We start from the raw sequence: 27,826 nt of genomic DNA, 5'->3' as shown, positions 1-27,826 counted from the left end.
TCCTGATTTTATGTATGTAAATAACTACCCTATGTAGAGACACTGTTTAAACTCGAAGTCGGGACAATGTCATTAATAGATCGAATTATCCGAAATTCGAGACAAGCGGACAGTCGATTTTAGAATAGTTTGATGATAAAGGACTCTGTTTGCACCATGTTACATTGCCTTATACGATGTGACCCGTTCATGAAGTTCGAGTTAAAGGGAGTTCGAGTTACCAATGTTTCACTGTAGTGATTTCCGTTAATTGTACTTGTAAGTTTTGACCTATTCCCTTACCAAGATGTTTCAGTTTATAGTGTTAACGTGTTTATGTACTTTTGTATTTCAGTGTTGACACAAATTGGTTAAACTGACCTTCCTCAACACAAGCCGGCGCTGTCCCACTCCATTTGCTGTTTGCCTGGCATACCAGTTGTGCGTCACCAAACTTCAGTTGGTACCCTGAATCACACACAAAGTCGGCCGTCGAGCCTTCCGTGTAGCCAGACACGGTCCTGTTGCCGTTGGCGACCGTATCCAGGTAACTGCATCTCACCACTGGAACAGAGGACATAGTTAATGCATTTGACGTATGTAGCACAGATGACACAGATGACATCCTTACCTTGTCAGCTTGCTGACGGGGTTAACCTCTTTGGTCATGTGGACAAGGCGTCCGACCTCTGATCAGAAGGTCCGTGGTTCGAATCCCATCACGGGACTCAGAAATTTTATGGCCGCTACATTGGCGCCCAACGTGGGGCTGTGCACGTTCATATTAAATTTGAGCTAAATAAAACTCAGTACCCTGCTATGCGGCCCGGGACGTGGCTTCTGTTAACGGGGGAGTATGTAGCAGGGCGTGGAGTCATCCCACAGATGACATCCTTACATTGTCAGCTTGCTGACGGGGGTAACCTCTTTGGTCATTTCGACAAGTCGTCCGACCTCTGATCAGAAGGTCCGTGGTTCGAATTCCATCACGGGACTCGGAAATTTTATGGCCGCTACACGTATACACACTGATGGGTAGGGAAAGCGAGTTAACAGACTGTAAAACTAGGCTGGAATTTCTGGGCTCGATTGTAGCACCACCATTTACGAGTAATGTCCTATGTCCCTCCCATCAGCTTCCATCTCTCATATCACATGCATTTGCTTCAAACTAAATAGTGGCGCCCAGTCAAGACGATCTGATCGATAATCAAGATCTATATTGTAACAAAACGGATCTTACCCCGTGGTGCACCTTCATTAAAAACATGGGTCGGTCGGGGAACCTAGTGGTTAAAGCGTTCGATCGTCACGCCGAAGACCCGGGTTCGATTCCCGACATGGGTACAATGTGGGAAGCCCATTTCTGGTGTCCCCCGCCGTGATATTGCTGGAATATTGCTAAAAGCGGCGTAAAACCATACTCACTCACTCACTCCTTGCTTCGGGGAGAGGTGACATATCTTGAGGATGCAGACAACTGGCAGTTGACATCATAAATCGTGGCCTTGATCGGCCTTGTTGATGCAGGCACATAGCCCATACACAGCTGGAATATTGCTGAATTTCACACCAACAACACACCAAGAAATACATCATATAAAATGAAATCCCAGGAAGTTATGACAGAGACAAAAGCCATGTACGGAAATTCAAACATGTTATCATGTATACAATGTCAGTGTCGCTCCTTAGCCAATGGACCCCTGAAGATCCGGGGTGGAATAGGTCTTCACCAATCCATGCTTGCCGTAAAAGGCGACTATGCTTGTCGTAAAAGGCGACTAACGGGATCGGGTGGTCAGGCTTGCTGACTTGGTTTATACATGTCATCGATCCCAATTGCGTGGATCAATGCTCATGATATTAATCACTGGATTGTCTGGTCCAGACTCGATTATTAACAGAGCGCCGCCATATAGCTGGAATATTGCTGAGTGCGGCGTTAAACAACAAACCAACCAACCAACCTTAGCCAATGATTGAGACAAGTGCCAGTAAAGTTTAGATGACACCCGTACGACTTCGTGTCAAAGAGAACTACGTACCTGGTTTGATGCTATTCCTTCTATCCTCGAATCTTTGACTAAACGCTTTCGTGCTCATGGCAATCTCGGCGTCCCCTGTCACCTGATAGTCAAATCTGCATTGTTCATTGCTACCACACACTTCCTCCGTCCCATTGCGCAAGTTCTCTTTGTCTATGCTGTCTATAAACACAGGCTTCAGCGATTCGCCAGGGTCATCTTGCCGCAGCACTGGCGTTAAAATATTTTCATTATCCATAACAGACCCTGCAAAAGAAATAAGAAATGATTCAAAACAGTGAGCAATGAGTTGGGTTTAACGCTGCTTTAAACAGTGTTCTAGATATATTCAGGTCGTGTCAACTTAAAATGCGAGCAAAGCCTGAAGTGATGCAGATTTTTGGTGAAATCCACGAGCACGGGTATGGTGCTAACAAACTTAGAAACATAATCGTAGGGAATGCGGAAATCAAGCCTATGATCAGCGGTAGCATCATACGAATTCCGGGCTTGAACATTTGCAAAATGCTGGGAAATTATTCTGCAAGTCCTGTTTTAGAATGAAGTCACTATAATTGTTTTGCGAAACATAATACTACAATCTGTCACACGATGAACCAAGAACAGTGAAAACCACGTCTACATGCTTTTGAATGTATTGGACTATTACAGTTTTAAAATTTGAAAATATATCCAAAATATTTATTTTATAGAAAACCATAACACAAACTGATCATAATGTAATTTCGTTACAATCCTTCAAGTTTGTATTCATTTCAAGCATGACTGTAGAGTAAAGCTGTGTTACAAGATTATGATTCTCCCGTGGATCATTATTTAACTTATCATTTAATACGCACAAAAACTTTCTTTAATGTAATGGACACCCATAATGAGACATTTACCCGTACGCAAAGAGGATTTTAGCCACTGTTTCAGGGAACCAGAAATCGTCAGACAGATCGGTGAGTGAGTATGGTTTTACGCCGCTCTTAGAAATATTTCAGCAACATCACGGCGGGGGACACAAGAAATGGGCTTCACATATTGTACTAACGTTGGGAATCGAACCCGGGCCTTCGGTGGGGCGAGCGAACGCTTAATCTACAGGGTAACCCCACAGCCACATCAGGTATGTCAATTAGAGCACTACACAGTGTTATAACACAAGCATGCCATGCACTTACACGTCAACCCGAAGTCGTAGTGGATCTCCCCCATTGAGGCATTTTGCGGCAGTACTGTTCCGTTGCGGGACACAAAATCATCACTCTGGTTACCATTGTAGTTGCCTAGCAACCCCCGTAATCTTCCTGTAAGGACATATATGATCATGGTTAATAACAAACCCTGAACACTGTCAAGCAAATTAATGTCACTGTAAACGAATAACGCTGAAAGCATTTCTTTGCATCCCGCATCCAACTGCTTGCGTAATAGGCGACCGAATTGGGCAGACCCGGGTTAGAACTGGTCTTCAGCAACCCATGCTTGTTATAAGAAGCGACTAACGGGATTGAGTGGTCAGACTCCCTGACTTAATTAACGCATGTCAACTTAGATTTTAACATTTAACTGAACAGATCATAGCTATTTTAATCAGGTGATTTGTTTATATCTTAACACCGCTCTCGCAATCAATATTCCAGCTTTAAAACAAGGGCCCATAAATACTAGAAATCACACGAACAAGTGATCGATATCATGAGCAACAACCCACGCCTGCAGGGCAAGACGACGCGCAATCAACCAAATCAACGAGCCAGACCACCCGATCCACTAAGTCGCCTCGTATGACATGCATAGGGGATCGATACTAACCCGGAATCCCAACTGGGATGATCTGAACAAAGTAATGAATCAGTCTAAAAGTTCTTCTCCAAAGAACCAACAAAGAGAGTTCAGAAGAGTTATTAATATACCAAGTGTCATGCCATGAGATCAGGTTTTGTCAGGTGACCCCTGTCCGTGGTAGTGACACATATATCTCAAAAGTCGTTCACTTAAAACAAGGTACGCAACATCGGTTTGTTTTGTCCGGTAGTAGAAAATCCGGTTTGGATATCAGTTCCTGTTATGTCAAAATTGACCGGCATTTAATACAAGAGTTATCTTTCCCTTGACGCCATGTTTACCTGCGAGTCATTCGTCTCCTTTCTGTAACATGTAAGTCATTCGGTTTGTCCCGGAATGACACGAGTGGTCACGAATGCAATGGCGTTTGAAATGAGTGTTCGCTCACTGAGAGGAACAAGTGAATGCAAAGTAAAGTTACTTTGAGGTGAGGTGAGGTGAAATGGGGTTTAACGTCGTGTCTAAGATAATTGCACTAATGCAGCGAAGTGGCTGCACACGTGTGTGCCTATCTGTCTGTCTGTCTGTCTTTCTCTGTGTGAGTGTGTGTGTGTGCGTGTGCGTGTGCGTGTGTGTGTGTGTGTGTGTGTGTCTGCTTGAACTAGTCCGTACTAATGCCGACTTTATAGTGCTAGCTCACTGATATACCATTCCGCAGTTTAACACGAATACCCTACTCAGACACAGTATGCTGACTCCGAGCCGACCAGTCCATGTTTGACCGATGTCATATAGCTGGAATATTGCTGAGTACGGCGTTAAACAACAAACCAAACAGTCCTTGTTTTAGCCCCTAAATGACGAGCGCCAGGCAGGGTAACAACAAGTACCATCTTTCAACATCTTTTGGTATGACGCGGCCAGGGATCGACCCCCGGACCTTCCGCTCTCCGGGATCTCTCTACCAAAAGACCATGGCGGCGGTCATATACTTTGAAAAAAATTGCTTCTGATGAAAAAATATATTAATGGCTTAAGAAACCAGTAAATGAATGATGACAGACTACCTTTAAGTTGCAGTGATCCCACCATCACCATAATGTTTAAGAGTTTGTCTGTCGCCTGCATCAGTACCGACACCCCGGCGGGGTTGATGACCACCGTCACCTCCGCCGTGATGTTGCTTGTTTTGTTACGATACACTGTAAGTCCTGAAAAATGTACATACAGAAATTAATACTCTGTCTTACAGACCCTGATACAAATATATATCAAATACAGCCCACGCAAGTCTATAATGTTTGGCAAGTCTAAAATGAAGAGAGTCTCTGAGCTCCCTTATATTATATTTTTATTAAGATAATTGAACTGTTGTTTTTTTCTGTACGATATGTTCATTTCAGAGACTGTATGTTAGTCTAAAATATTAAGTCCACTCTTCATATGCCAAACAAATAAAACAATTGCATGTTACAAATTACATTAGATATTCTTTTCTTATGACACATAACGAGGGTTAATGGAACGTGGCATCGGCAATGATTCGTCCATTCTGAAGGTGAAAGACTTTAAAACTGAAACATACACGCGTGAAACGTCAGTACGTCATGGGTGGGCATATCCTGCGTTCCTACGTGACTCCATCACCCGTGAATACACACAGTAGATGGTATACGGATAACAGCGAGGTGTGTCTATTTTAAGCCTAGCAATGAAATATGGCCGTGAATAAATCTACCATTGCCGGATATTGAGGCAGCGTGGCGCACGGCGTTGCGCAAGTCGGCGCACATGTTGCACAAGAAACATTGCCGTTTGTGTGATATGTGTTTGTTTGTTTGTTTGTTGTTTAACGCCGCACTCAGCAATATTCCAGCTATATGGCGGCTGTCTGTAAATAATCGATTATTGACCAGACAATCCAGTGATTGATATCAAGTGCATCGATCTACGCAATTGGGATACGATGAGCTCGTGTGATGTAAAACGAGCGCTCATTGGTCAGAGCAGTCAATACACTGTAAATGCCCGTATGTATTCATGCGTGATGGAGGAACGTGGCGTGTGCAAAAACCCTGACCTCAACACATTGCATCAATATTTCAGTTTGCTCAAAATTCGTGCACGGAACGGGATATGAAGTATTGACGATGACGTGAATGGTGTAGATTGTTTGTGGTTTGGAAGAGAAACAAACACGATTCGAACCCAGCTTTCTTTTGTATCCATAGTCCAATGCACTGCAATATGTTGGGTCTAGAATAGCATATTTGACATCTAAAACTGACCGTTAAATTCTGAGGTAGATGAAGTGAGGTCACGTTCTTTTCCATTGACCAGGAACTGGACAATGTCATCCTTGTCGAGACGAACCTCCAATATGTCAGTGACGTTCCGTATCGCCACTGCCGCTGCCGTGAACATCGTCGCGTTCTGCAGTTCGTCTAGAAACCAGAACGCAAATTGGCATCGAAATGGTTTCAGAAGAGACGTACATACAGGTACACGCTGCCTTACAAGATAGGTCTTAATGTATTGAGAATGAAAACCACACACACACAAATGTTTTGTGCCTTCAGGGACTGATAATTCAGTATTCTGGTGGGCTTTTTATCGACCAATCTTTTAACAACATTTTGTTATCAGGACATTCAAGTAACTTTTTTTGTCATTCTGAAGCACATCGTTTTTTCCACTACTGTCTAGGTCAGATTCCTTTTCTAATAATATGTCACATTGTCCATCCCATAGATTTCTTTATTTTAATTATTCAAATTCACAGGCACAATTGACTCGCTCACCATTAGTGTCCCTGGCTTGGGCTGTCCTGACTTGAACCACCACGCTGCTGTTGTCGTCTTCCAACAACACAAACTCCCCCTCCCCATTGAATGTATACCCCTTCCCGTCCAGCGTTACTAAATGGGGATCCCCAGCTGCCTGGGCTGAAACGAGAAGATAAATATATATACCTCTGAAATATTTCATAATTATTAATATTACTACACACATTATTATTATTAGTAGTAGAAGAAGTAGTAGTAGTATTAATAATAATAATAATAATTATCAGCATCACAACCCCCACCACCATCACTATCATCAAGGTCATCATAATGTGCTTTACAAGTGGCATATACAAACTTGCATCATAAGTCTGCTCTCACGATTCTAATAAGTCGGTTATCTCTGTTGTCAAAAGTATTATTACTGGGATTACTGGGGCCTTTTCACTCCCGGATCTCCGCACAAAGGAAACTAGCGTTTCAACAATTCGGACTGAATTATTAATGTTGATCTTTTTGATCATATCATTATTGCAATAAAACCCCGAAACTCTTACCTGCTGCGGGTGGTGAATAGCCCACACAGGTAACCGGTGGTCGATGGTAAGCTAGAAACTCCCGGCAGTGCGTCTGTGAATATTGGCAACAGTGGGTGTATGGAAGCACATCTTGGTCAAAATACGAGAAAAAAGCGACGGCGTCGTCGCTCTGAGATCTGTAATGATATCGCCCTAGTGTGCCACCGCCCTCCATCCCCTGAGCATTCAACAACTCGCCATCGGCACTGTAACAACATACTTGGCTGCCTTCCGAAGACCTGTGAAAATACAATGCATGGTTTAGATTCAGTGAGAGTGAATTTGGATTTTACTCCGCTTTGACAATATTCCAACGATATCAACATCAATGGGCTTCACACTTTGTAAATAAATGTATAATTGAAAGCACGCCCATGGCATGACAAGCAAACTGCTTGATAAGCCCGACAAGTTCGCTAAAAGATGTTTCGAAATGCACTACAAAATTAAGATGAAAACAAAGCGTCTTTTCGCAAAACTCCTTAATCATCATCTCATTATCATCATCATTATCATTTTGCTTGTTTATTTATTTGTTGTTTAACGCCTCACTCAGAAATATTTCAGGTATGTGACGGTTCATCATCATTAGTAGTAGTAGTAGTAGTAGTAGTAGTAGTAGTAGTAGTAGTAGAAGCAGCAGTAGTAGTAGCAACAGTTGTAGTAGTAGTAGCAGTAGTAGTAGTAGAGGTAGTAGTAGAGGTAGTATCAACATTATTATTATCATTATTATTATCATTATCATTACTTACCCCTGATAATTTAAAATGATACAATCCGTCGTCCCTCCTCTGTACAAACAACTACGTTCTATAGGGTCCTTTGAGCGCTGGTTGCAGAAGGGGTCGGGCTGGTACCTCCCTGTGTCCCCGTCGGCCTGATTCCTGGTGCACGGACAGGGCTCCGTCTGGGTCAGGTTCAGTCCCCTCCCCTCCTTGTCCATCCACGCCCGGCACCACCCCGCAGAATTTGAAGGACTTGGCCATCTCGCTGGGAACACGTCTGACCATATGGCCATTGCAGACCTGGGGAAGAGGTTCGGTTAACATAAACAGGTTCGATCAGTACGTTAGGACATTAGGGATTCAAACTCACACAAATCACTGTGCCCTTGACGCCACGAGTTCAAATGTTTGCATGACGTCATTGTTACATTTCCATCTATTTTTTTACAATAATAACACGTGATACGATCTGTGGCACCAATCAAATATTCTATAAACCGTTTTGCCCGGAGCACTTCCGGTACAAAGGAATTTCCGGTATGGATGTAAAATATTTTATCAATGACAATATTATTTCTTGCACGATAATCAGTGTAGGTAGAGGTTTCTTGGTGTGTATCAGTTGTTTAATAAACAAGACACTCTTGCTCGTGTAATTAACTAAACCAAAGCTACACGTGGAGCACATATTTTATTCATGTCGATGTATATACTCTCCTGACATATCTAAATATAGTTGCCAAATCACTTCCAAAATGAAATGTCAAATGATTGTAGGCCGACTCGGTTCATTAGGTATTATTCCTCTTTTAACTTGCTCCTAATTAACTTGGAGACGTCCCCCACGATGGTTCTTATCGAGGTTCATGTTTGTCGGCTCGAATTTTACTGCAGATCAAATTCAACAAATTACACTTTGTTTGCCTACTTGATATAATTTATACCGTCCTCTCGAGTAGTAGAATATGTTGATAGCAGTGAGTCACGCTGTGGGTCACACAGTTCACTATCAACAGGTTGTTGCAGTGAATATTCAGTCGGTAACATTGAGAGCGGTTCTGTTGGGAGTTTTACGCTATAACCTGAACATGTTAAAATATTCCTGATCATTGAGTTCAGTGGAGAGAGGTTTATTTTCTCCGACTAATTCCTTTTGCATATTTAAATGTGTTATATACTGCCGGGCCAAAGAAAGCAGTTTCGGTTTTTTATTTGACAAAAAAACTTACAGGCGTTGTCAAAACGTTACCAGGCTGAAAACAGTCCCTATATAAAAAAAACACAGCCAAGGTATCGTATCAAATAAATATATATACGTCGTCTGTCTCGCATTGCTATGACAGTTGCACATGTAGTTGTATCCATCTATTTTATTGACCTACCTATATCTATCCAATCATTTACTTAATGCGGGATACATCTCGCGCACCCGTGCCTCTTACACGTTTTACATCGTTTATTTTAAATGTGGGTTTTTTTGTGGGTTTTTAGCACACTATGTGCTTTTATTTGTATGGATGATATACAATAATTGTTTTTAACTGTTTGACCTTATGTATGTATATCATGCGACACCTTAATAAAATATTTTCTTCTTCTTCTTCTTCTATATATTTTGGACAATCAAACATGGGTGTATACTATCTTTTGCCCGGCAGTTTATATCAACGAACCATCCGTGTATATTCAAACTACACGTCCATGTGAATCCGCATGTGCATGCCCAGAGTACGCAATCACAGACGCTTCCTTACTCCTTACACATTCCACCAGCCATTGAGTCTCCCACCCTTTAATGAGTTACCTACCCGTCAATGAATCTCACACCCAACATTTAGTCAACTTTCCGTTATGTGTCCCCTACGTGTTAAAGTGAGAGAGTGAGTTGGGCTTAACGACGTTTTGAACAGTATTTTAGCATAGTGTCAGCGAGGCAGGTATTAGACGTTTACCACTTTGGTGAAAACCAGGGACGCCTACCCGTATAATAAATCTCCTTTTGTTTTGTTTTGCTTGTTGTTTAACGCCGCACCCAGCAATATTCTAGCTATATGACGGCGGTCAGTGATTGTCATCATGAACGTCGATCTACGCATGTCAGAGAACCTGACCACCCAATCACTTCAGTCACCTCTTACGATAAGAAGAAGATCAGTTCTAACCAGGATCTTCAGGGGTCAAACAAATCTCCTACCCGTTAAACTCGTTATCTTCGCCGCTGACTTTCAATATGGCTGCGGTGGATATATTTTGGAGCTTGAAGTGAAACAAGGACCTCGATGAATAGTTGATGTCGATGAAGTTCACCACCCTTCTCAAGGAGGGAGTCCCGTTGACTTCCTGAAACATTCAGTCATAAATGCACACAGTGAATAATAACACGATGATATTCCGGATATAACGAACTCAAGGACAACCTGCGACATCATTTCGATATATCCGAAGTTTTGGTTTGCTTTGTTCATTGTTCAACGCCGCGGGATTTTGCAGGTAGACGAGATACACTAAAACTGAGTACCAAATTTCAAAAAGACGTCTAGCAACAATGTATATTTTGTGATTGACAGTCAGAAGCGTGATTATTATATTTTCATTTTCTGGAACAATATATTTTTTTCGAGACACAATTCGAACTTAAGGCGGAGTATGGAACTTACACTGGGACGTCGAGGAAGTATATTCTAACACATTTACATTAATTTTATCGCTTTGAGGGGTGAGGGGCACTGCATCTTCCCGAGGCAAGGGAGTTAACTGACTAAAAAAGTCCAGTTTCCACCCTTGCCGAACTTGGCTGGTATTATGGAGTTACAGTTTGGCTGGACTTACGAGCCTATGCACAGTCCAATCAAAATCACGCAACGAAATCGAAATCCGGTTCGTAAACTGTCGTGCAGATTTCGATCGGTTGCAGGATTTGCAAAACATGTGCACCACCAACTTGTCAACAGATATTTTCCAAATCTTTTCATGTTTTTAATCAAGGTGCTCACGTGATTTGAAGCATTTCGTGATGTAAGACTATATCGATCTTTATTATCGATCAATCTCATTAAAATCAGATCTTAGTTCTCGCTACCGCTAAACACATATCTGAGGACATCCCATTGCGTGTCATGTCAGAACGAACTTTCATCTGACCAATCAGAGCATCGCTTATCAGATCATGAAAGTGACGGTTGGAATGTGATTTTTGATCGTGGAACCTCGAAAAACCACACAGGGTATTCCCACACGACAGTTATGGGCTTTATGTCTGTATTCATACAATCAAGACCATCCATTAGCCATTCCAGAATGTTCTATTGTTCAGTTTTTAATTTACATCGAGCGCATGTCAAAATATGAATAAGCTGCCTTCTGATTGGCTATTGTCGTAGCCTAGTGGTAAAAGAGTTCGGTGGTCACACGGAAGGTCCAGGTTCTATTCCAAACATGCGTGAAGCCCGTTTCTGGTGTCCCCACCGTGATAATAGTGGAATAGTACTAAAAGCCCCATTAATTCCTTTGAGAGGTACAGAAGCAGACAATCTTACCTTATATTCTAGCACTTCAACAGTGATGTTGGTGATGTTTCTGGACGGAAAACTGGAAGTATCCCAGGAGATATTCACGGACTGATTGACGAACCACTTCTTGGGGTCCACACGTTTAACTTTGGGTTCAACCTGAGCTATGTTCACTGTGGCAAGAAAATGAATAATAGCATCTTAGATTGTTGGACATTCATTCGTCAAAAGACTTCATTGTCAGCATCAACAGATCGATGAGGAGTACATTAGGTCTTCAACAATTTCTGTTGGTTTCAATGTGCTTTTCATTGCCACTGTGTTTTTTTTATTTCTGTTATCAATGTCAGTTATCTTTCAATTAGTTGTTGAGCCTTCCCACGTACGGTACTTTTACCTGAATTATCGACAAAACACATACTACATTCATTCCGACTACCTCCAACACTAATATTACTTTCTCTTCGACTACCTCCAACACTTATAAAACCTTTTCGTCGACTACCTCCAACGCTAATATTTCTTTCTCGTCGACTACCTCCAACACTTATATTACTTTCTCGTCGACTACCTCCAACACTTATATTACTTTCTCGTACTCTTTCGACTTCTTCCAAAATAAATACTACATTCTTTCCGACTGCCTCTTAAACATATACTACAGTCCCGCCGACTACTTACTTGTAGTATATGTGCCGGTGTAGTTCCAGCCACCATTATCTACATTGAGTGACAGAGTAAGGGGGCCTGTCCGAAAGACGGTTGGTGTGATGCACTGTGCGCGTGCTGATGAATAGTAACGGCATGGGAATGTGATGTTGACGTCATCAAAACGAGCCAATAGCTCGTAGCCTTCATTAAAACACGGACCAGACAGGTAGATTATCTGGCCTCCAAGGACAAGACCAGAACTGGGCCAAACAAGCACGTCTCCACTGCCTACAAAGAAAATTGTAAAAATTGAATTAATAAGGGCATATCCGTTATAGTGGTCTGAAATTAATTGTTGAGCTTCCCACTTGCGGTATTTTCACTTAAATTATCGAAAACAAAAATATTACTTTCCTTCCGACTACCTCCAACACAGGTAGTACTTTAGTGTTTGGACCAGACAAACCAGTGACTGATTAATTGCCAGGTTACCGCTTCTTACACCCACCCACACCACCCTCACCACCTTCACCCCTTCCCCATCCCGTAGACTCACTCTTACGAAGGCACAAAAGGCCATGAGTGCTAGATTCGTCCAAGTGATCCCAATGTGGTTTAAATCTGAATACGTGATACGTATACCATCCTCTGATATTTCTGGTATCACATCTCCTTTTTAATAATGCAATGACAAATACTCTGAAACCATTCGTTCCGGAAATGACGTCAGCACCTCCTTCGCACCATATCTCTAAACGAGCACAGAATTCCTCTCGCTCGTGTGAGTAATTTGATTGGACGTCGATTTTTAGCGTCCTGCTATTCGAATCGGGCTCCAAACAAAACCATGGTAGCGAGTGGCTATAGGGTATTTATCTTAATACAGTGGAGATATGATCCACCACATAATCAAGCATGTAGATTTGCACAGATAGGCGAAACTATTCTTCACATATTTATCCAAAAATGGAGCTCTTTCGGTTGATTATGCTGAACATGTTCATTTCATCATTGCTTGTTGTTGCACGACTTCATCTTAGTATTGATGAAATTGGAATAAATCGATATTTTCGAAAGGTGTGCTTTTACAAGAGCTAAAAACCCCGGTACCAAATGCTAGAAGTGGTCTTACCTTTATCAGAACAGCTTCCTAGAATAGTAGCAGAGTCCACACGAAATACCCATTTACCAGGGATGTTAACGTTGCTTGTCAGAGTGAGGTTTAAGACGGCATTTTTCCGCGCCCCCGGAATTTCCATATATGTCTTCTGGTCCCCGGCGTTAAATCCAGCCTGTGGGGGAAAATGGGGTCAGCATCTCGCAAAATCTCGTTCTGACGAGATTTATCATTCCTACGGGGGTAAACTGAGCAAGCTATGTCCGGAATATGTATCTTTCCAAAATACCATTTGAAATTTGAAGGCTTCCCAATAGGAACAATCAAATTCCGTTGTCATGTGTACCGAAATACCAAAGGAACACTTTTAAAAAAATTAACTTTTTCTCGACTTTCACGAACGTGAATCAGTGATAACGGTTTGTTTGTTTGTTGTTTAACGCCGCACTCAACAATATTCAAGCTTTATGACGGCGGTCTGTAAACAATCGAGTCTGGACCAGACAGACCAGTGATTGAGATCATGAGCATCGATCCATGCAATTGGGATACGATGACATGCATCCACCAAGTCAGCGAGCCTGACCACCCGATTCCTTTAGTCGCCTCTTACAACAAGGATAGTCGCCATTTTCGGCAAGCATGGGTTGCCGACCTATTCTACCCCGGATCTTCACGTAAAATATGTCAACCGGTTTGTTTGAAAAACACACACTGAAAAGGATAACAGTATTTAAGAACTTGCGCATCGGTGTATTTGAAACAGATCCAAGCATGTAAACAACAAGCGAAGTTATTGAATTTTTACACTTTAGTTAATACACCGGACTCGGTTGATCTAACAGAGATCCGAAAATTAATACCCTTTGGGTTTGGCGTGTATTGTTCGGTTGTTTGATTTTTCAGTACATCTACCACTGTTATGTACCACAGTTCTGAAGAACTGCTTTGTAAAACTAGCGAGAATGATTAAGCATCTGAAAACCGACATGCGTACCCTACGCCTGTTTTTTACGACAATCGACTTCCGTGCTCTCGGTATAATGTTCACGACAACCGAAACGCGTGCGCTAGGTATGATGTTTACAACAGTCGACAAGCATGCCGTAGGTGTGATGTTTACGACGACCGTCAAGTGTGTCATTCGACTGTTGTTCAACGACAACCAACAACCGTATCCTAGGTATTATGTTTACGACAATCGACAAGTGTGCCCAACATCTGTTTTTTACGACAACCGAAACGCGTGCGCTAGGTATGATGTTTACGACAACCGACAAGCATGCCGTAGGTGTGATGTTTACGACGACCGTCAAGTGTGTCATTCGTCTGTTGTTCAACGACAACCAACAACCGTGTCCTAGGTATTATGTATACGACAATCGACAAGTGTGCCCAACGTCTGTTTTTTTACGACAACCGAAACGCGTGCGCTAGGTATGATGTTTACGACAACCGACAAGCATGCCGTAGGTGTGATGTTTACGACGACCGTCAAGTGTGTCATTCGACTGTTGTTCAGCGACAACCAACAACCGTATCCTAGGTATTATGTTTACGACAATCGACAAGTGTGCCCAACGTCTGTTTTTTTACGACAACCGAAACGCGTGCGCTAGGTATGATGTTTACGACAACCGACAAGCATGCCGTAGCTGTGATGTTTACGACGACCGTCAAGTGTGTCATTCGTCTGTTGTTCAACGACAACCAACAACCGTGTCCTAGGTATTATGTTTACGACAATCGGCAAGTGTGACCAACGCCTGTTGTTATGACATCCGACAACCGTGCCCTAGGTACGTTGTTTACGACAACCGACAAGCGTGCCCTACTCAGACATATCTTGCACAGCTAACGGGTGTCTCCAGATCTTGACACTTAATCCATGACGTCAAGAATGCGTCGAACGAGTGACGATGGATACGGTGTCAATATTCAACCTTGTTCTCTGCCAATGCGATTTGCCCCAAAATACACTCTCTACCACAAGTTCCAAGAAGAACCTTCCGGAAGCGGAAATCAACATTATCAAGGGGATCTAGTACTTGCGCATAAACCATTGACCAATTCTGTTTGACGGGTTTGATCAAATAAGTCAAACTGTGATTGTTCCAAATATTGACCAATATTCTGCACATAATCTCAACTGTAAAATTCAAATTTGATGCGGGAATCAAAGATTCACATAAAACGGCTTTTATACAACAATTAAAAAATTCAAAACATTATGTAAGTTATATAAAATGTAAGCTCTCTCAGTGACCAAAACAGACGGGATAAAACATTTTATAATCTTTTCTGGAGATATGTTTTCGTGTTGAAATTTTACTTTTCCCCCTTGTTTTATATATTTTCATTTCTTGTCATTTTTGTAATTTTTTGGGGGAAAAAGATTGATAAATGTTTTGTTTGTTATTGTTGCTACTGTTTATGTTTCTTGGTTTGTTTGAGATCGTTTGGTTTTTTTCTTTCGGTTTCCTTTCTTCTATTTTTTAAGAATGGCGGATCGCTTTGGTCATGCGTCGATTATCATCAATTTCATTTTGAAGTCTTATCTCAGCGGGAATATATTCAGTAAACAAACCGTCACTGTAGAGAACAGAGCCCCGAGACTGGGCGTGTACACATGTAGCTGAAGCACGTACAGGTGTGTTGCAGGGTGTCATACATGGGGAGGATATGTCGTATATACACTAGGATATAACATGAAATACTACATCACAGCACTACCATACAGCTACTTCAACCCTACACATCAGAAATAACCAAAGACACAGACACCGTAAACAACATTTTCCAGAATTTCCTCATACAGACCTTGAAACAAAAATATCCATACTTTAGCAAATCTAGATTTCTTCAGTTCTGATGGAAATGAAGAGATTTTAATTTTCCTTTCTTTTATTTACATTCGGACATTTTTCAGCAAAAGGGGTTTGTTTGATTTATTTCAGAAAGTAAATGTCATTCTCATTTGGATGACATGGGTCTCACGTCACTTTAAGCAATATTGCAGCATAGGCACATGGCACCAAGAATGGGCTGTACATAAATGCCAGGCAAAAAAGACTACAAATGTCTACAAATGAAACAAACAAGAAATATATATTCGATGGTCGCGTATCATAATTGTGGTTTGGACCTAAACGTTTACAGTGCTTGATAGCTGTTGTCAGGCTAGTAACGTTTGTAATAGCTTTTGTATTCTGGGGGTCAAATCGAATTTTCAAGTGTATACTTTCTTTTGCCGGCAGTTTATTATACCAATGCTGTGTATCGAGCCTTGTCTTAGGCATGAACCAGTTTTGTAAAGGTCGAAATCAAAATGTTAAGTAAAATTATTGATAAGCGTATGTGAGTGAGTATGGATTTACGCCACTTTTAACAATATTCCAGCCATATCACGGCGGGGGATATGGGAAAATGGGATAAGCATCAGTGTCTTTGGTTCAAACATAAATATTTAAAGACGTAATTCATAGTTTGATGTTAGTACCGTTAAACAAATAGAACCAATAAGGTAACAGTGACAGCTTAAAAACTCGATTAGGTTACACGATAATAATTAATGTAATTAGTAACAATATAAATAAGAAGACATATGGAAAATAATGCTTCTGACTAAAACTGGATATTCTTGTAGGCTTCTTAAACCATACACACTCCACGTAATCGGAACATTTCCATAATAGATCTTACACGATGTGTTTTACAAATTTTAACAGCAAAAATCGTAGAAACAATACACTTTGTTTAAAATCAAAGTTTAAAATTTATCACCTTTACATGCCGTTTTGACATGAAGAATAGAAAATCAACCACAATGCAACAGAAATTTCAAAATCGACTGAAATTGGAGCATGCTGGGTAATATGTTCCACTTCCGGTAAAAACGTTTCCGGAAGCGGCGCGCTGGACTACGGGAAGCAACTACTAGAATATAACCGTAATGACAAGACACCTCCTGCACGCATTCGTCTGCGCATGACGGGAACTAGTATCTAACACATCCTGCTCTGTCCAAACCAGCCCCATGAAAACAAGACCTTTCATTGACCCCTCCTTCTACATACAATGCTGGACACATTTTTTTGGTCTGATACATACATTGTCTTACCAAATTTCTGATTCTCTCATCCCACCCAAAAAATATTTCAAGTCAAAGTTAAAAATTATAAAAAGAATATCTGCCTTCACTATGCTTGGTTGTTTGTTTGTTGTTTAACGCCCTACTATATGACGGCGGTCTGTAAATAATCGAGTCTGGACCAAACTCCAGTGATTGACACCATGAGCATCGTTCTACGCAATTGGGATACGATGACTTGCATATCAAGTCAGCGAGACTGACCACCCGATCCCGTTAGCCGCCTCAAATGACACCTTCTCTAGGACAGATGGATGATGTATTATTGATCTGAGGCTAATAAATTCTAGACTTAATTAATACTAATATATACTAATACACAGTAAACACCATGCTACTTATTATCAGGATTTACCTAGTAGGTTCTGTTACTCGAACACTACCACTAGGAAGACGTTCAGCTATATCCAATCTGAGACATGACCTACATCAGGCAAGGACAGAGCATGCTGTCCATGCAGGGATGAAAGAACGGGTAAGGTCATGGAAGGTCAAATCAAAACAAGGTCAAGGTTCTTTAAAAAGTTCAAGGTCATATCCTTTATTTAAATTTTATTTAATTTAACACCCTAATTTTGTTCTCCATTATGAGAAATACATATTCGGGTGACATTATGACTTTGTATAGTATTATTGTTTATATATGTAACATAAGTACATAAAACATTTTATATATATATATCTGTATACTTGAAATTCATCACATATATTGGTGACCTACGTACATAAGTGACTTTCATTTAAATTATTACATGAGTATGTCTTCCCTTAATAATAGAATTTACCTATTGTGCCCATTCGCGTGTAGCATGTAAGAATGGATGCATTGTGCATGAAAAATTCCGCTCAGGCAAAGATCGACTTATGAGGCTAGTGGTATCAGCACTGTACTCATGTTATTTAGGTCACCCTTTAATTTAAGTGATTTAAAATTTAAGATCGCTTTCAGCAATATTTCAGCAATAAAATTCATCTGTCGGACTACTCGGGAATATAATATTTTATCTATTAGAGGTGCACAGTCATTCCTATGAGTATAACAGGTGTCAGAAAAGGGTATGCTCTCTTTCTAAGAAATTGGAATTAATCAAAGACTATTTTATGTGCTTGATAAGTTTTTATTACAAAAGGTTAAAGATCACTTTCTGTTAAGTGTTGTCAGTCGCAAGTATGGCTGTGATAATGTCGATGAAACGTAAAGCTACTCAACACTAATACGATTGTTGTGGTAGTATGGTTTTATAATTATTATTCACCAAAAATACGTACGAGGACGCAAAATTTTGTGTATTTGTTTCATTAAACTTGGTAAGAGAAGTGATGGTATCTCGTATTTAACATGTGCCTCAAGTCGCTGAATTATTACTTCGTTTATATTGACTTCAGGAAAGTAGTATCTGATCATAACCTTGACCTTGTTGGCTGCCCGTGACCTACATCACGTGACGGACAGAGCAGATGTACATAGAGAGAGAACTAGTGCAGCACGCATGCTAATCTTGAGTACAAATGGATGGAGGAGGAGTTGTGTAGTCAAAGCAGTGACAGCGTGTAAGACGTCACAGATGACGTCATTATGCAAATGAACCATCTGAACTTCAAAAACAAATTTCAAACAAAAACGTCATCATAACTTCACCACTCAAACAATGTCACTTTGCACGTCTGCTTGAGCTGATGGCGTAATGATGACGTAATAATGACGTCACTGTGATGCACAGCCACTACTATGACATCTATGCAGAAGCGTAATTTACCACCGTATGTCTTCTACCTTCCATACCTGGGCAGGATTCCCTCCGAGACCCGTCGTGGTCACCCCACCGCTGTTGGAGCCGGTCGTCCACTCGATCTTGTTGTAGTTGAAGATGACGAAAGATTGCAGGCTATCAGTGATCAGCACTGCTTGGAATGTATTTCTCTGAAACAGCCATCATCAAATATGAAACGTCATCGCCAGAGAATACCCAGTGTCGAACATCCGTCGTAACATATTCAATAGGGCGTAAGGCGAAATAGCGGTGAAAATTATATGAATGGACACTTATGAATTTATGTGTCTGAGACAGAGGTAAGTACTTCCGGTAGTCGTTTATGCTACAAAGAGCTTGGTTTGACTGCTGAAACGTTGGTTACGTTGATCCTAATCCTTTCAATAGAGTTATATAAAACGGATATTGTGGCTTCTAACGGTTAAAGTGAAAGTATCTAAAATTGTCGTTCTCACTGATAAGAGAAAAGCCAGGTCACTTTCACTGAGTTACCAACCAGAACTGGAGGTAAAATAGACCGGTGAGATCGGCTCAACAATGTCCTATTTAGATCCATGCGTAAACTTTCTGAGTGACAAAACACAAGACTGTGTGACAAGATGAATGACTTCAACTTTCCATTAGTCAACTTCCCCCCTTTTAATGCCTATATTCCAGCAGCTCAAGTCCTCGGTGTCTACGTTTCACAACTTTTGAGGTTCAAGCATGCTCTTCTTACGAAGATTTCAAAGGATGTAATATGACTGTTGCTCAAACGTTGTTCGATCAGGTTTACAACATTCAAGGTCTCAGCAAAGCTTTCAGAACGTTTTAAGGTGGACAGTGTGGTGGGCATTTAACGCATCTGTGACCAAAATGATGTCCGATGCAATTCTCCTTATGGCCTGAATCATGTGTTCCCGTATATTTTCAGGTGAACACTTGACTGGCCTTTGCATGTGTTTTGCGTATGTTTTGACCCAAAGGATATCCTTTCTCGTACAAAATGCACAATTGCAATAACACCGGCAACTATCTGAAATGCATTTTTCCTTCCTTAAGAATCTTACCTTTTGCTTGCCTTCTTGAGAAGCACCGTAAAAGCCAACATTGTCCCAAGTTGCGATAAACATCCAGTTAGCTCGGAACCTTCTCAGGGCAGGGAAGTATGTCTTTATTTCAACCGTCGCTTTATCAAGAAGTTGGAAATCACTAGACTCACGATACCACACTTTACCTCCAACTTGCACATCCACGTCAGCCCAGAATGGAGCAATAATTGGTGTTTCGGAATCCAAGGGGAAATTTTCAGGTCTATACGTTTTAAGCTGATCCAGAAATGATATTATTCCATTGTTATTTACCTGAAAAACAAAAAAAGTCCCACATTAGATTGGCTTGAAGATTTCAACATAAAAATGAAATGAATGTTGATGCACCTCCTGTAACTGATGGCATAAGACCTTGAGGCATCTTCTTGCACGCAATAACCTAACCAAAACCTTTGTTATACGGTGTATGTCAGGGATAAAACACCTCCTACACCCGATGATATTTGACCTTGAGGCATCTTCTTGTTGAACTCAAATACATACATTAACGTAACCAGAACCTTTGTTATACGGTTTATGTCAGAGATAAAGCACCTCCTGCACCCGATGATATTGACCTTGAGGCATCTTCTTGTTGAACTCAAATACATACATTAACGTAACCAGAACCTCTGTTATACGGTTTATGTCAGAGATAAAGCACCTCCTACACCCGATGATATTGACCTTGAGGCATCTTCTTGTTGAACTCAAATACATACATTAAGGTAACAAAAACCTTTGTTCTACGGTTTATGTCAGGGTTAAAGCACCTCCTGCACCCGTTGATATTGACCTTGAGGCATCTTCTTGTTGAACTCAAATACATACATTAACGTAACCAGAACCTTTGTTATACGGTTTATGTCAGTGTTAAAGCACCTTCCGCATCGATGATGTACGACCTTGGCATATCTTTCTGCATAACTCATTTGAAACATATGCATCAAAATAACCAAACGTTAACGCCTTCTCGAATCACTGTATCAAGCCTTCTCCATTTAAATTTGATTTACACTAAATCTTGAATTCGCTTCTTTAGGGTAACACCGTCTGATATGAAGGTTCACATTTCAGTGTATGATGTTGCAGCTAGCTACGTTTGAAACCACCAGCGTGAGAGCCTTCTAATGCCATATGGTACGTATCGCTGTTAAGAGGTAGGTTTCAGTTAAGACAAATATTTCTTCAACACTTTATCTACAGAGCATTGCTAGCCAAGAGAGGTGTAGCGTTACAAAACACACAGGTAAAAAACACTGTAGATGAATGACGGTACACACCTGTGCTAAGGCATTTGGATGCTGTGCCCATAGCTCATTTGTACAAGGAGGAACTGTGGTTTTGGTATACCGTGGATACTGGGGTATCTATAGAGCATGTCTACTGTGTTTTCGGTGTGTCATACTATTGTTGTGAGTTGAAACTGTACACATAAAGCCCGTGATGTATAGCACAGCCAGTAGCCATCAACAATTTCGTTTCCCGGACACTGGAGACAAGGCATATTAAACAATATCACATGTGCTACTGTTGGAAGATTTTTGTCATTTTCTCTTTTGGAACGGATACCGTTCGTGAGTATTTGTTGAAACATAGCATTGTTGTTCGGGCTTGATTGGTTCTTGAATGAAACTTTAATCATTTGTTATTTATTATTCCAAGCATACACCATAAGTGATCCGAATCAGTGTTCGCACACTCAGTATGCGAATGAACAAAAGAGTTCTAGGTTGTGTTTGGGATGCTGTGGGTGGTGTTGTGGATGCTGTGGGTGGTGTTTGGGATGCTGTGGGTGGTGTTTGGGATGTTGTGAGTGGTGGTGTGTATGTTGGGATGATGTTTGGGATGCTGTGGGTGGTTTTTAGGAACCCGTGGGTGGTGTTTGGGATGGGGTGGGTGGTGTTCAGGATGCTTTGAGTGGTGTTTGGGATCCCGTGGGTGGTGTTTGGGATGCGGTGGGTGGTGTTTAGGATGCTGTGAGTGGTGTTTGGGATGTTGTGGATGGTTTTGGTGATGCCGTGGGTGGTGTTTGGGATATTTCCGATGGTTCTGGTAATATCGTGAAGGTGTCAGTGGTTGTGATGCTGGCGTTGGTTGCAGATCAAGGGATACCTCTTTGAGGATATTTGGGCTGTGGCGGTGTCAATGGTGTTGGTGATGGTGGCGTTGTCAATGGTGTTGGTGATGGTGGCGGTGTCAATGGTGATGGTGTCGGTGTCGATGGTGTTAGTGATGGTGTCGATGGTGTTAATGGTGTCAATGGTGTAAGTGATGGTGTCAATGGTGTTGGTGATGGTGTCAATGGTGTTGGTGATGGTGTCGATGGCAATGATGGGGTGTCGATAGTGATTTGTAGATAAATGTGGACATGTTTTCTATTTTGACTATTATTATAATACGCTTTTAACATTATTACAAAAATCACGATAAGAAACACATATAACATGCTGTACTGCCGTGGGATCTCAATTGCCGGCTTTATGATTTTGTTTATAGATTTGTACATAATTAAGTATACAAAATTGTAATGTTCATATAGCAACGAAGGTAAACCTTCTCAAAGGGGTGATATTAAAGTTTGTACCATGGGACAAAAGCTCTATACCTAACTTTTCTATTTACGACTGCGGCAGATACTGTACGATGTGTTAATGGCGCATATACAATGTCAGACCTTGGTGCACATGCACTGCAAAACAAATATAAGCCATGCTGACGTAACGGATGTTTGTTGGCGAGGAAATGTGGCAGTTCAAGAATATCAAGTTGACATCCTTTGTTCCCAGTAATACTCTTTATATGCACTTTGTTGGGTTTTTTTGCGGCAAATGGGTTCAGTTTTTGCCATACATCGAGTTGCTTGGTTTTTAATGGTGTTGTTTTCTGCTCTTCGGAATAGGATAAACATTTGTTTTAGCAATCAAATGTGCACGAACACAGAAAAATCGGTTATCTTATCTGCTATTGTGTTCAACCTCTCTGGCCACGGGCTAGCCTGGAAATCAACCTTGTCCGGGACCCGCCATTGGTTCTAACGGCGTTACGGGAGTCCAACGGCTTTTGCATTTGTCCATAATTGCCAGTGAGTTTGTTTTTACGCCGCTTTTAGCAATATTCCAGCAATATCACGGCGGGGGACACAAGAAATAGGCTTCATAAACTGTACCCATGTGGGGAATCGAACCCGGGTCTTCGGCGTGAAAAGCGAACGCTTTAACCACTACCCGCCATCCTATGTCCATAACTACAGACTACGATTTCTAATACGGGAACGATATGTGGAGCCTCTGTGTCCCCTCTGGGAACCCTGCACACATACTCGGGCAGGGGGGATTCCGGATATAAATGGTTTCCAGTATCCCATGTAAACTGATTAAAGATTGTACGATGGTCCTGCTTGGTGGTCCTGCTCGGTGGTCCTGCTCGGTGGTCCTGCTCAGTGGTCCTGCTCAGTGGTCCTGCTCGGGGATTCAACTGACAGCGTGTCAACGTATCTCGATGCTCACAGGACTGTCTGTCCAGACTTGATTATTCACAGGTAATCGCGATGTACCTGGAATATAGCTGTTTGCGGCGTAAGGCAACATTCAATCACTCGGTGTATCTGGAACGGCGATTCTATCCGGTTTGGAAAATGAGGGCATGACATTCGAGGTCAAACCACATGACGAACATCACGTCGTTTCCATGGTAGCTGGCAAACGTTGACACAATTCTCATCATAAAAAATATTATCGGTTCCGCGTTGAATAAAAACTGTGCCTTTTCAAACTTAATTCCCCAATCTAAACGTCATTCTTCTGTTCGCATGACGAACGGGAAATTCGGCACCCTTCAATTATGGTTTCAAGATTTCGGGAAAAAATCGTATTAAGATTTCAAACTTTGGTAAATAAAGTACTGATTGTTTGAGAGTTTGGGTCTTGCTACTAGGCCCGGAGTGTTATTTATACTAGCTGTATAATACCCCGAGATGAAAACACATTTAATCACAGCCACACGTGTAGTTGGCAAATGTCATCTACCGCACACTCGCAACGCATTGTTGCACGTTCATCGCACGTGGTCTGCACGTGCGCAACAGATCTGACACCGCTCCGAACGTAAGGGTCGACATTTTGGACGAACATTCCAACATAACCATGACCTGCGTTACACGTTCCCGTCGGGTAAGCGATTCCAAATGCGTACAGATCTACGTTCAAAGGGAGGTAACTGCTAATATGCGAAGAACCAAGATGGCGGCTTGGGCGGGGATGTCCTAGGTAATCAGCATTTATCACAGTAGACAGGTCTTCACACATGCCGGGGAACAAAAAGATCTGTGGTGTATTTTTAGATTCTTGTGTTTATCCCGTTATGCATACAAGTAATTCCGTCCCGTGTCGATACAGTTTATCCTGGCACAACTAACATCAGTGCGTTCGCTATGAAGAAGGAACATTATCATTTAAGGTGCAGGTGCTTCTGACGTAGGGTGACATATCAATAGCTGATCCGGGGTGTGGGGGTGGGTGGGGGTGGGTGGGAGGTGTGGGGTGGGGGGTGGGGAGTTTGTTGACTTCGTGACTTGTGTATAGTTTGCACCCCACCTTTTGCAAAATCCTGGATCCGCCTCTGAATATGGTGTCAATATAATACTAATAACAGGCTATTTATATTCCGCATATTTCACTGGATCGAGTGCACTCAACAATCATTCTCAGCTCCCTGGGGAGTATGCAACCCAACGCTGCCTGTCTGGCGCTCGAAGATTAACAACCTGATTGCCATCACATCCTACCGGGTACCCACTCACTGCTGGCTGAACAGGAGCACAATTCGAACAAAGTCCCTAATCCAAGAAGACACCACCTGTTAGTTGGTTGGTTTTGTTTTGTTGTTTAACGCCGCACTCAGCAATATTCCAGCAATATGACGGCGCTCTGTATATAATCGAGTCTGGACCAAACAATCCAGTGATTAATATCTTGAGCATCGATCCACGCAATTGGGATCGATGACATGCATCAACCAAGTCAGCGAGCGAGACCACCCGATCCCGTTAGTCGCCTCATACGACAAGCATAGTCGCCTTTTGCGGCAAGCATGGGTTGCTGAAGACCTATTCTACCCCGGATCTTCACGGGTCAGACACCACATGTGTTACATGTGCTTCAGACTATGTCTCACACTGCAAGATCCCAGGTATATGGGATTGTTGTTAAAATGTTCTTATTGTAAAAACAAATCCAGTGAGAAATACTCATGAGAAATTTCATGAGAAATATTCAAGTAGCTTCAATTTCACTACTGTGTCATCTCATCGGTTGCCCAATTGGCACCGTGAACGGGGAGGGATTGCCTGTCTTTTGACAGAGTACAGTATTGAGTCACTACATCAACTTGCTTGTCTATTCTACAATGAATGACAAACGGGTCTACTCCACCACGTTTCATTAAATCATCCACACCGAGTCACGACAACGGAAAATCGTGATCACGCAGTCAGGAACAAAGAACGGGTTTTCCTTCATATTCCAGCCAGGGGGCACGGGTGGCCCAGTCGTCTAAGGCGCCGCGATTCGCTGTGCAGAGTTGCGTCCCTTGGGCACGCCAGAAACCTATGATTGTGGGTTCGAATCCCGGTTCGCCCGAATTATGTTTCTAGGTTTGTCAGCACCATACCCGTGCTCGTGGGTTTCACCGAAGTGGTAAACGTCTGAGACCTGCATCACTTCGGGCTTTCCTCCCACATTAAGCTGACATGCCGTGATATAACTGGGATACTGTTAAAAGCGGCGTTAAACCCAACTCACTCACTCACTCATATTCCAGCCTCGTTTATCCGGAGAACTGTGACTGTATCATTAGCACGTCGTAAGGGGTGAATGATTCACAAAACAGGAAACGCATAGATAGGGAAGTGTAGGGACAAAACGAGATCCGCACTCAATTGGCGTGTTTCCGGTATAAAATAAACTGAAATTGAACAAATATTTGTAAACTTTGTGATTTTCGTTCAAATTTGTTCTGTCGTTTCTTTAATTCACATTTAACAAGAAGCTTTTAACATGGATAAAACTTATAAATGCTCATAACTGTACTCCAGTAAATATAAAGTTGACGTAAGTTTCAAAGAGAGCAGCAGGATTTACAATCACAAAAATAATAGCATCATCCAATAGATCAGATCGTGTGGCCCTCATCCACAAAGGGAGATAATTCTGTCAGTCGTATCGACGTTTCGTTCACTTCGAATAAAATGCAAAACAATTACATAAAGCAGCAACTATAACGCGAGTGCACCAGTATCCAACGCTGCTGCGGTCGTTCAAAGTGACAGGACTTTTGTAATACGGCTCCCAATGTAAATAAGGCCCACCCTACGCTCCAGTGCTAAGTCTACCATTACACAGCCAGTTTGAATGTAAATGAATAGCCCAAACCACAATGACGCGGCCTTCAAATACAACTCTTATTCATGCATGTATATGCAGACACCGGGTCAGGCAGTTCCCTGTTTATACAATATGTATTGCCATTTAGGAATATCAACCCTTCCCCTGCAATATTAAGAAACCTTACTCCTTTGATGCACGCACCTGCTGTGCACAGATTAATGGGATTTTGTATGGTTTCTGTATGCATTTACCTAAGCTTAAAAGCAGTGGAGGATTACATGGGATTTTGTATGTATCGAAAGTTAAACCCCGTTAATGCGGACTATGTGTGTAAACTGTGTCCTCAACCCTCAGCTGACTATATGTGTCATAACCCCTTGTGGACTGTGTGTCAAGTGTCTTGAAAGCTCACAATATATACCTGGTATTGCTTACATCTGGGAATAGGGTTTAGTGTAATGTCTATCGTGTATTCTATAACATCCTGAATACAGTTAGGGATCATGGATATTTTGGGGGATATGTTTCCGAGATTGTGTGCTCAAACTTCACCACAAATATATATCCAAAATATCCCTATATTTCGTTCAGTATACGAGAGATACTTTTTTCGTTGATATAAAGATGCTTGTTTGATATAAATCTAAAAACAGCGTCTGTTGGAACTGAATCTTTTCCACAAATTATTATCAATATTAACCTTAGTGTCAATTTCAATTGATTGTAAGTCGCTCAGTTTGATGATATATCAGACAACAACAGCCCAAAGATCATATCCTATCTGAACAGATAGACACAAAACATACGCACAATACCAAAATAATGTAATGTTACACGCCTTCGTCACAATCGTTCTAAGAAAAGGGGATCTTGATTATCACGCCCGTATTAACAAGATGTCCATTAAAGCACCTATAACATTGTGATTGTAACACAATACAATGAAAACAAGATTTGAACAAGACTTTTTTTAAATATGATTCACTGTTCGTTTAATAGCTGCAACATCTGATGTCATCTTTTGGTATTAACCTTATGTCACGGGTGTGTTGTGAAATCCTCGTCCTTTCACGGAAATAGTCATCCAGTGCATCCGAGCTGACCTAAAAATAGCCCTTTCGTGATTTATTTTGAATGATAAATGGGACTTTCAACTGTGGAAATATTTCGCAGTGACCTCTAGGGGTTTTTGTGTTTGTACTTATTTATAACATTGAGATAACACGAAAAATGCCTCATTGTTATTCATTTTTTTAATTCAGGTTTAATGTTGAATTTTCAA

At 41.5% G+C, this 27,826-nt stretch overlaps 1 protein-coding gene across 2 annotated transcripts in view; it reads right to left on the bottom strand.

Moving 5' to 3' along the window:
* LOC139441903 (protein mesh-like) overlaps positions 1-27,826 on the bottom strand; it is an 80,132-nt gene that overhangs the window by 8,207 nt on the left and 44,099 nt on the right. For both annotated transcript variants that reach the window (XM_071222654.1, XM_071222653.1), the window contains 14 exons: positions 20,138-20,431; positions 19,100-19,237; positions 13,182-13,341; positions 12,080-12,337; positions 11,426-11,571; positions 10,084-10,229; positions 7,917-8,189; positions 7,144-7,403; positions 6,602-6,745; positions 6,089-6,244; positions 4,868-5,011; positions 3,194-3,319; positions 2,028-2,273; positions 361-543 (listed from right to left, as the gene is read on the bottom strand). In XM_071222654.1, the coding sequence (XP_071078755.1) occupies positions 361-543; positions 2,028-2,273; positions 3,194-3,319; positions 4,868-5,011; positions 6,089-6,244; positions 6,602-6,745; positions 7,144-7,403; positions 7,917-8,189; positions 10,084-10,229; positions 11,426-11,571; positions 12,080-12,337; positions 13,182-13,341; positions 19,100-19,237; positions 20,138-20,431 (2,674 nt within the window). The remainder of the gene's footprint in view (positions 1-360; positions 544-2,027; positions 2,274-3,193; positions 3,320-4,867; positions 5,012-6,088; positions 6,245-6,601; positions 6,746-7,143; positions 7,404-7,916; positions 8,190-10,083; positions 10,230-11,425; positions 11,572-12,079; positions 12,338-13,181; positions 13,342-19,099; positions 19,238-20,137; positions 20,432-27,826) is intronic.

Source organism: Haliotis cracherodii, unplaced genomic scaffold, assembly GCF_022045235.1.
Source record: "Haliotis cracherodii isolate W230 unplaced genomic scaffold, xgHalCrac1.p SCAF_48, whole genome shotgun sequence".
NCBI classification, from domain to species: Eukaryota; Metazoa; Mollusca; class Gastropoda; order Lepetellida; family Haliotidae; genus Haliotis; species Haliotis cracherodii.
Note: the sequence above shows the minus strand (reverse complement) of the source record. Positions and strands in the feature narration are given on the sequence as shown.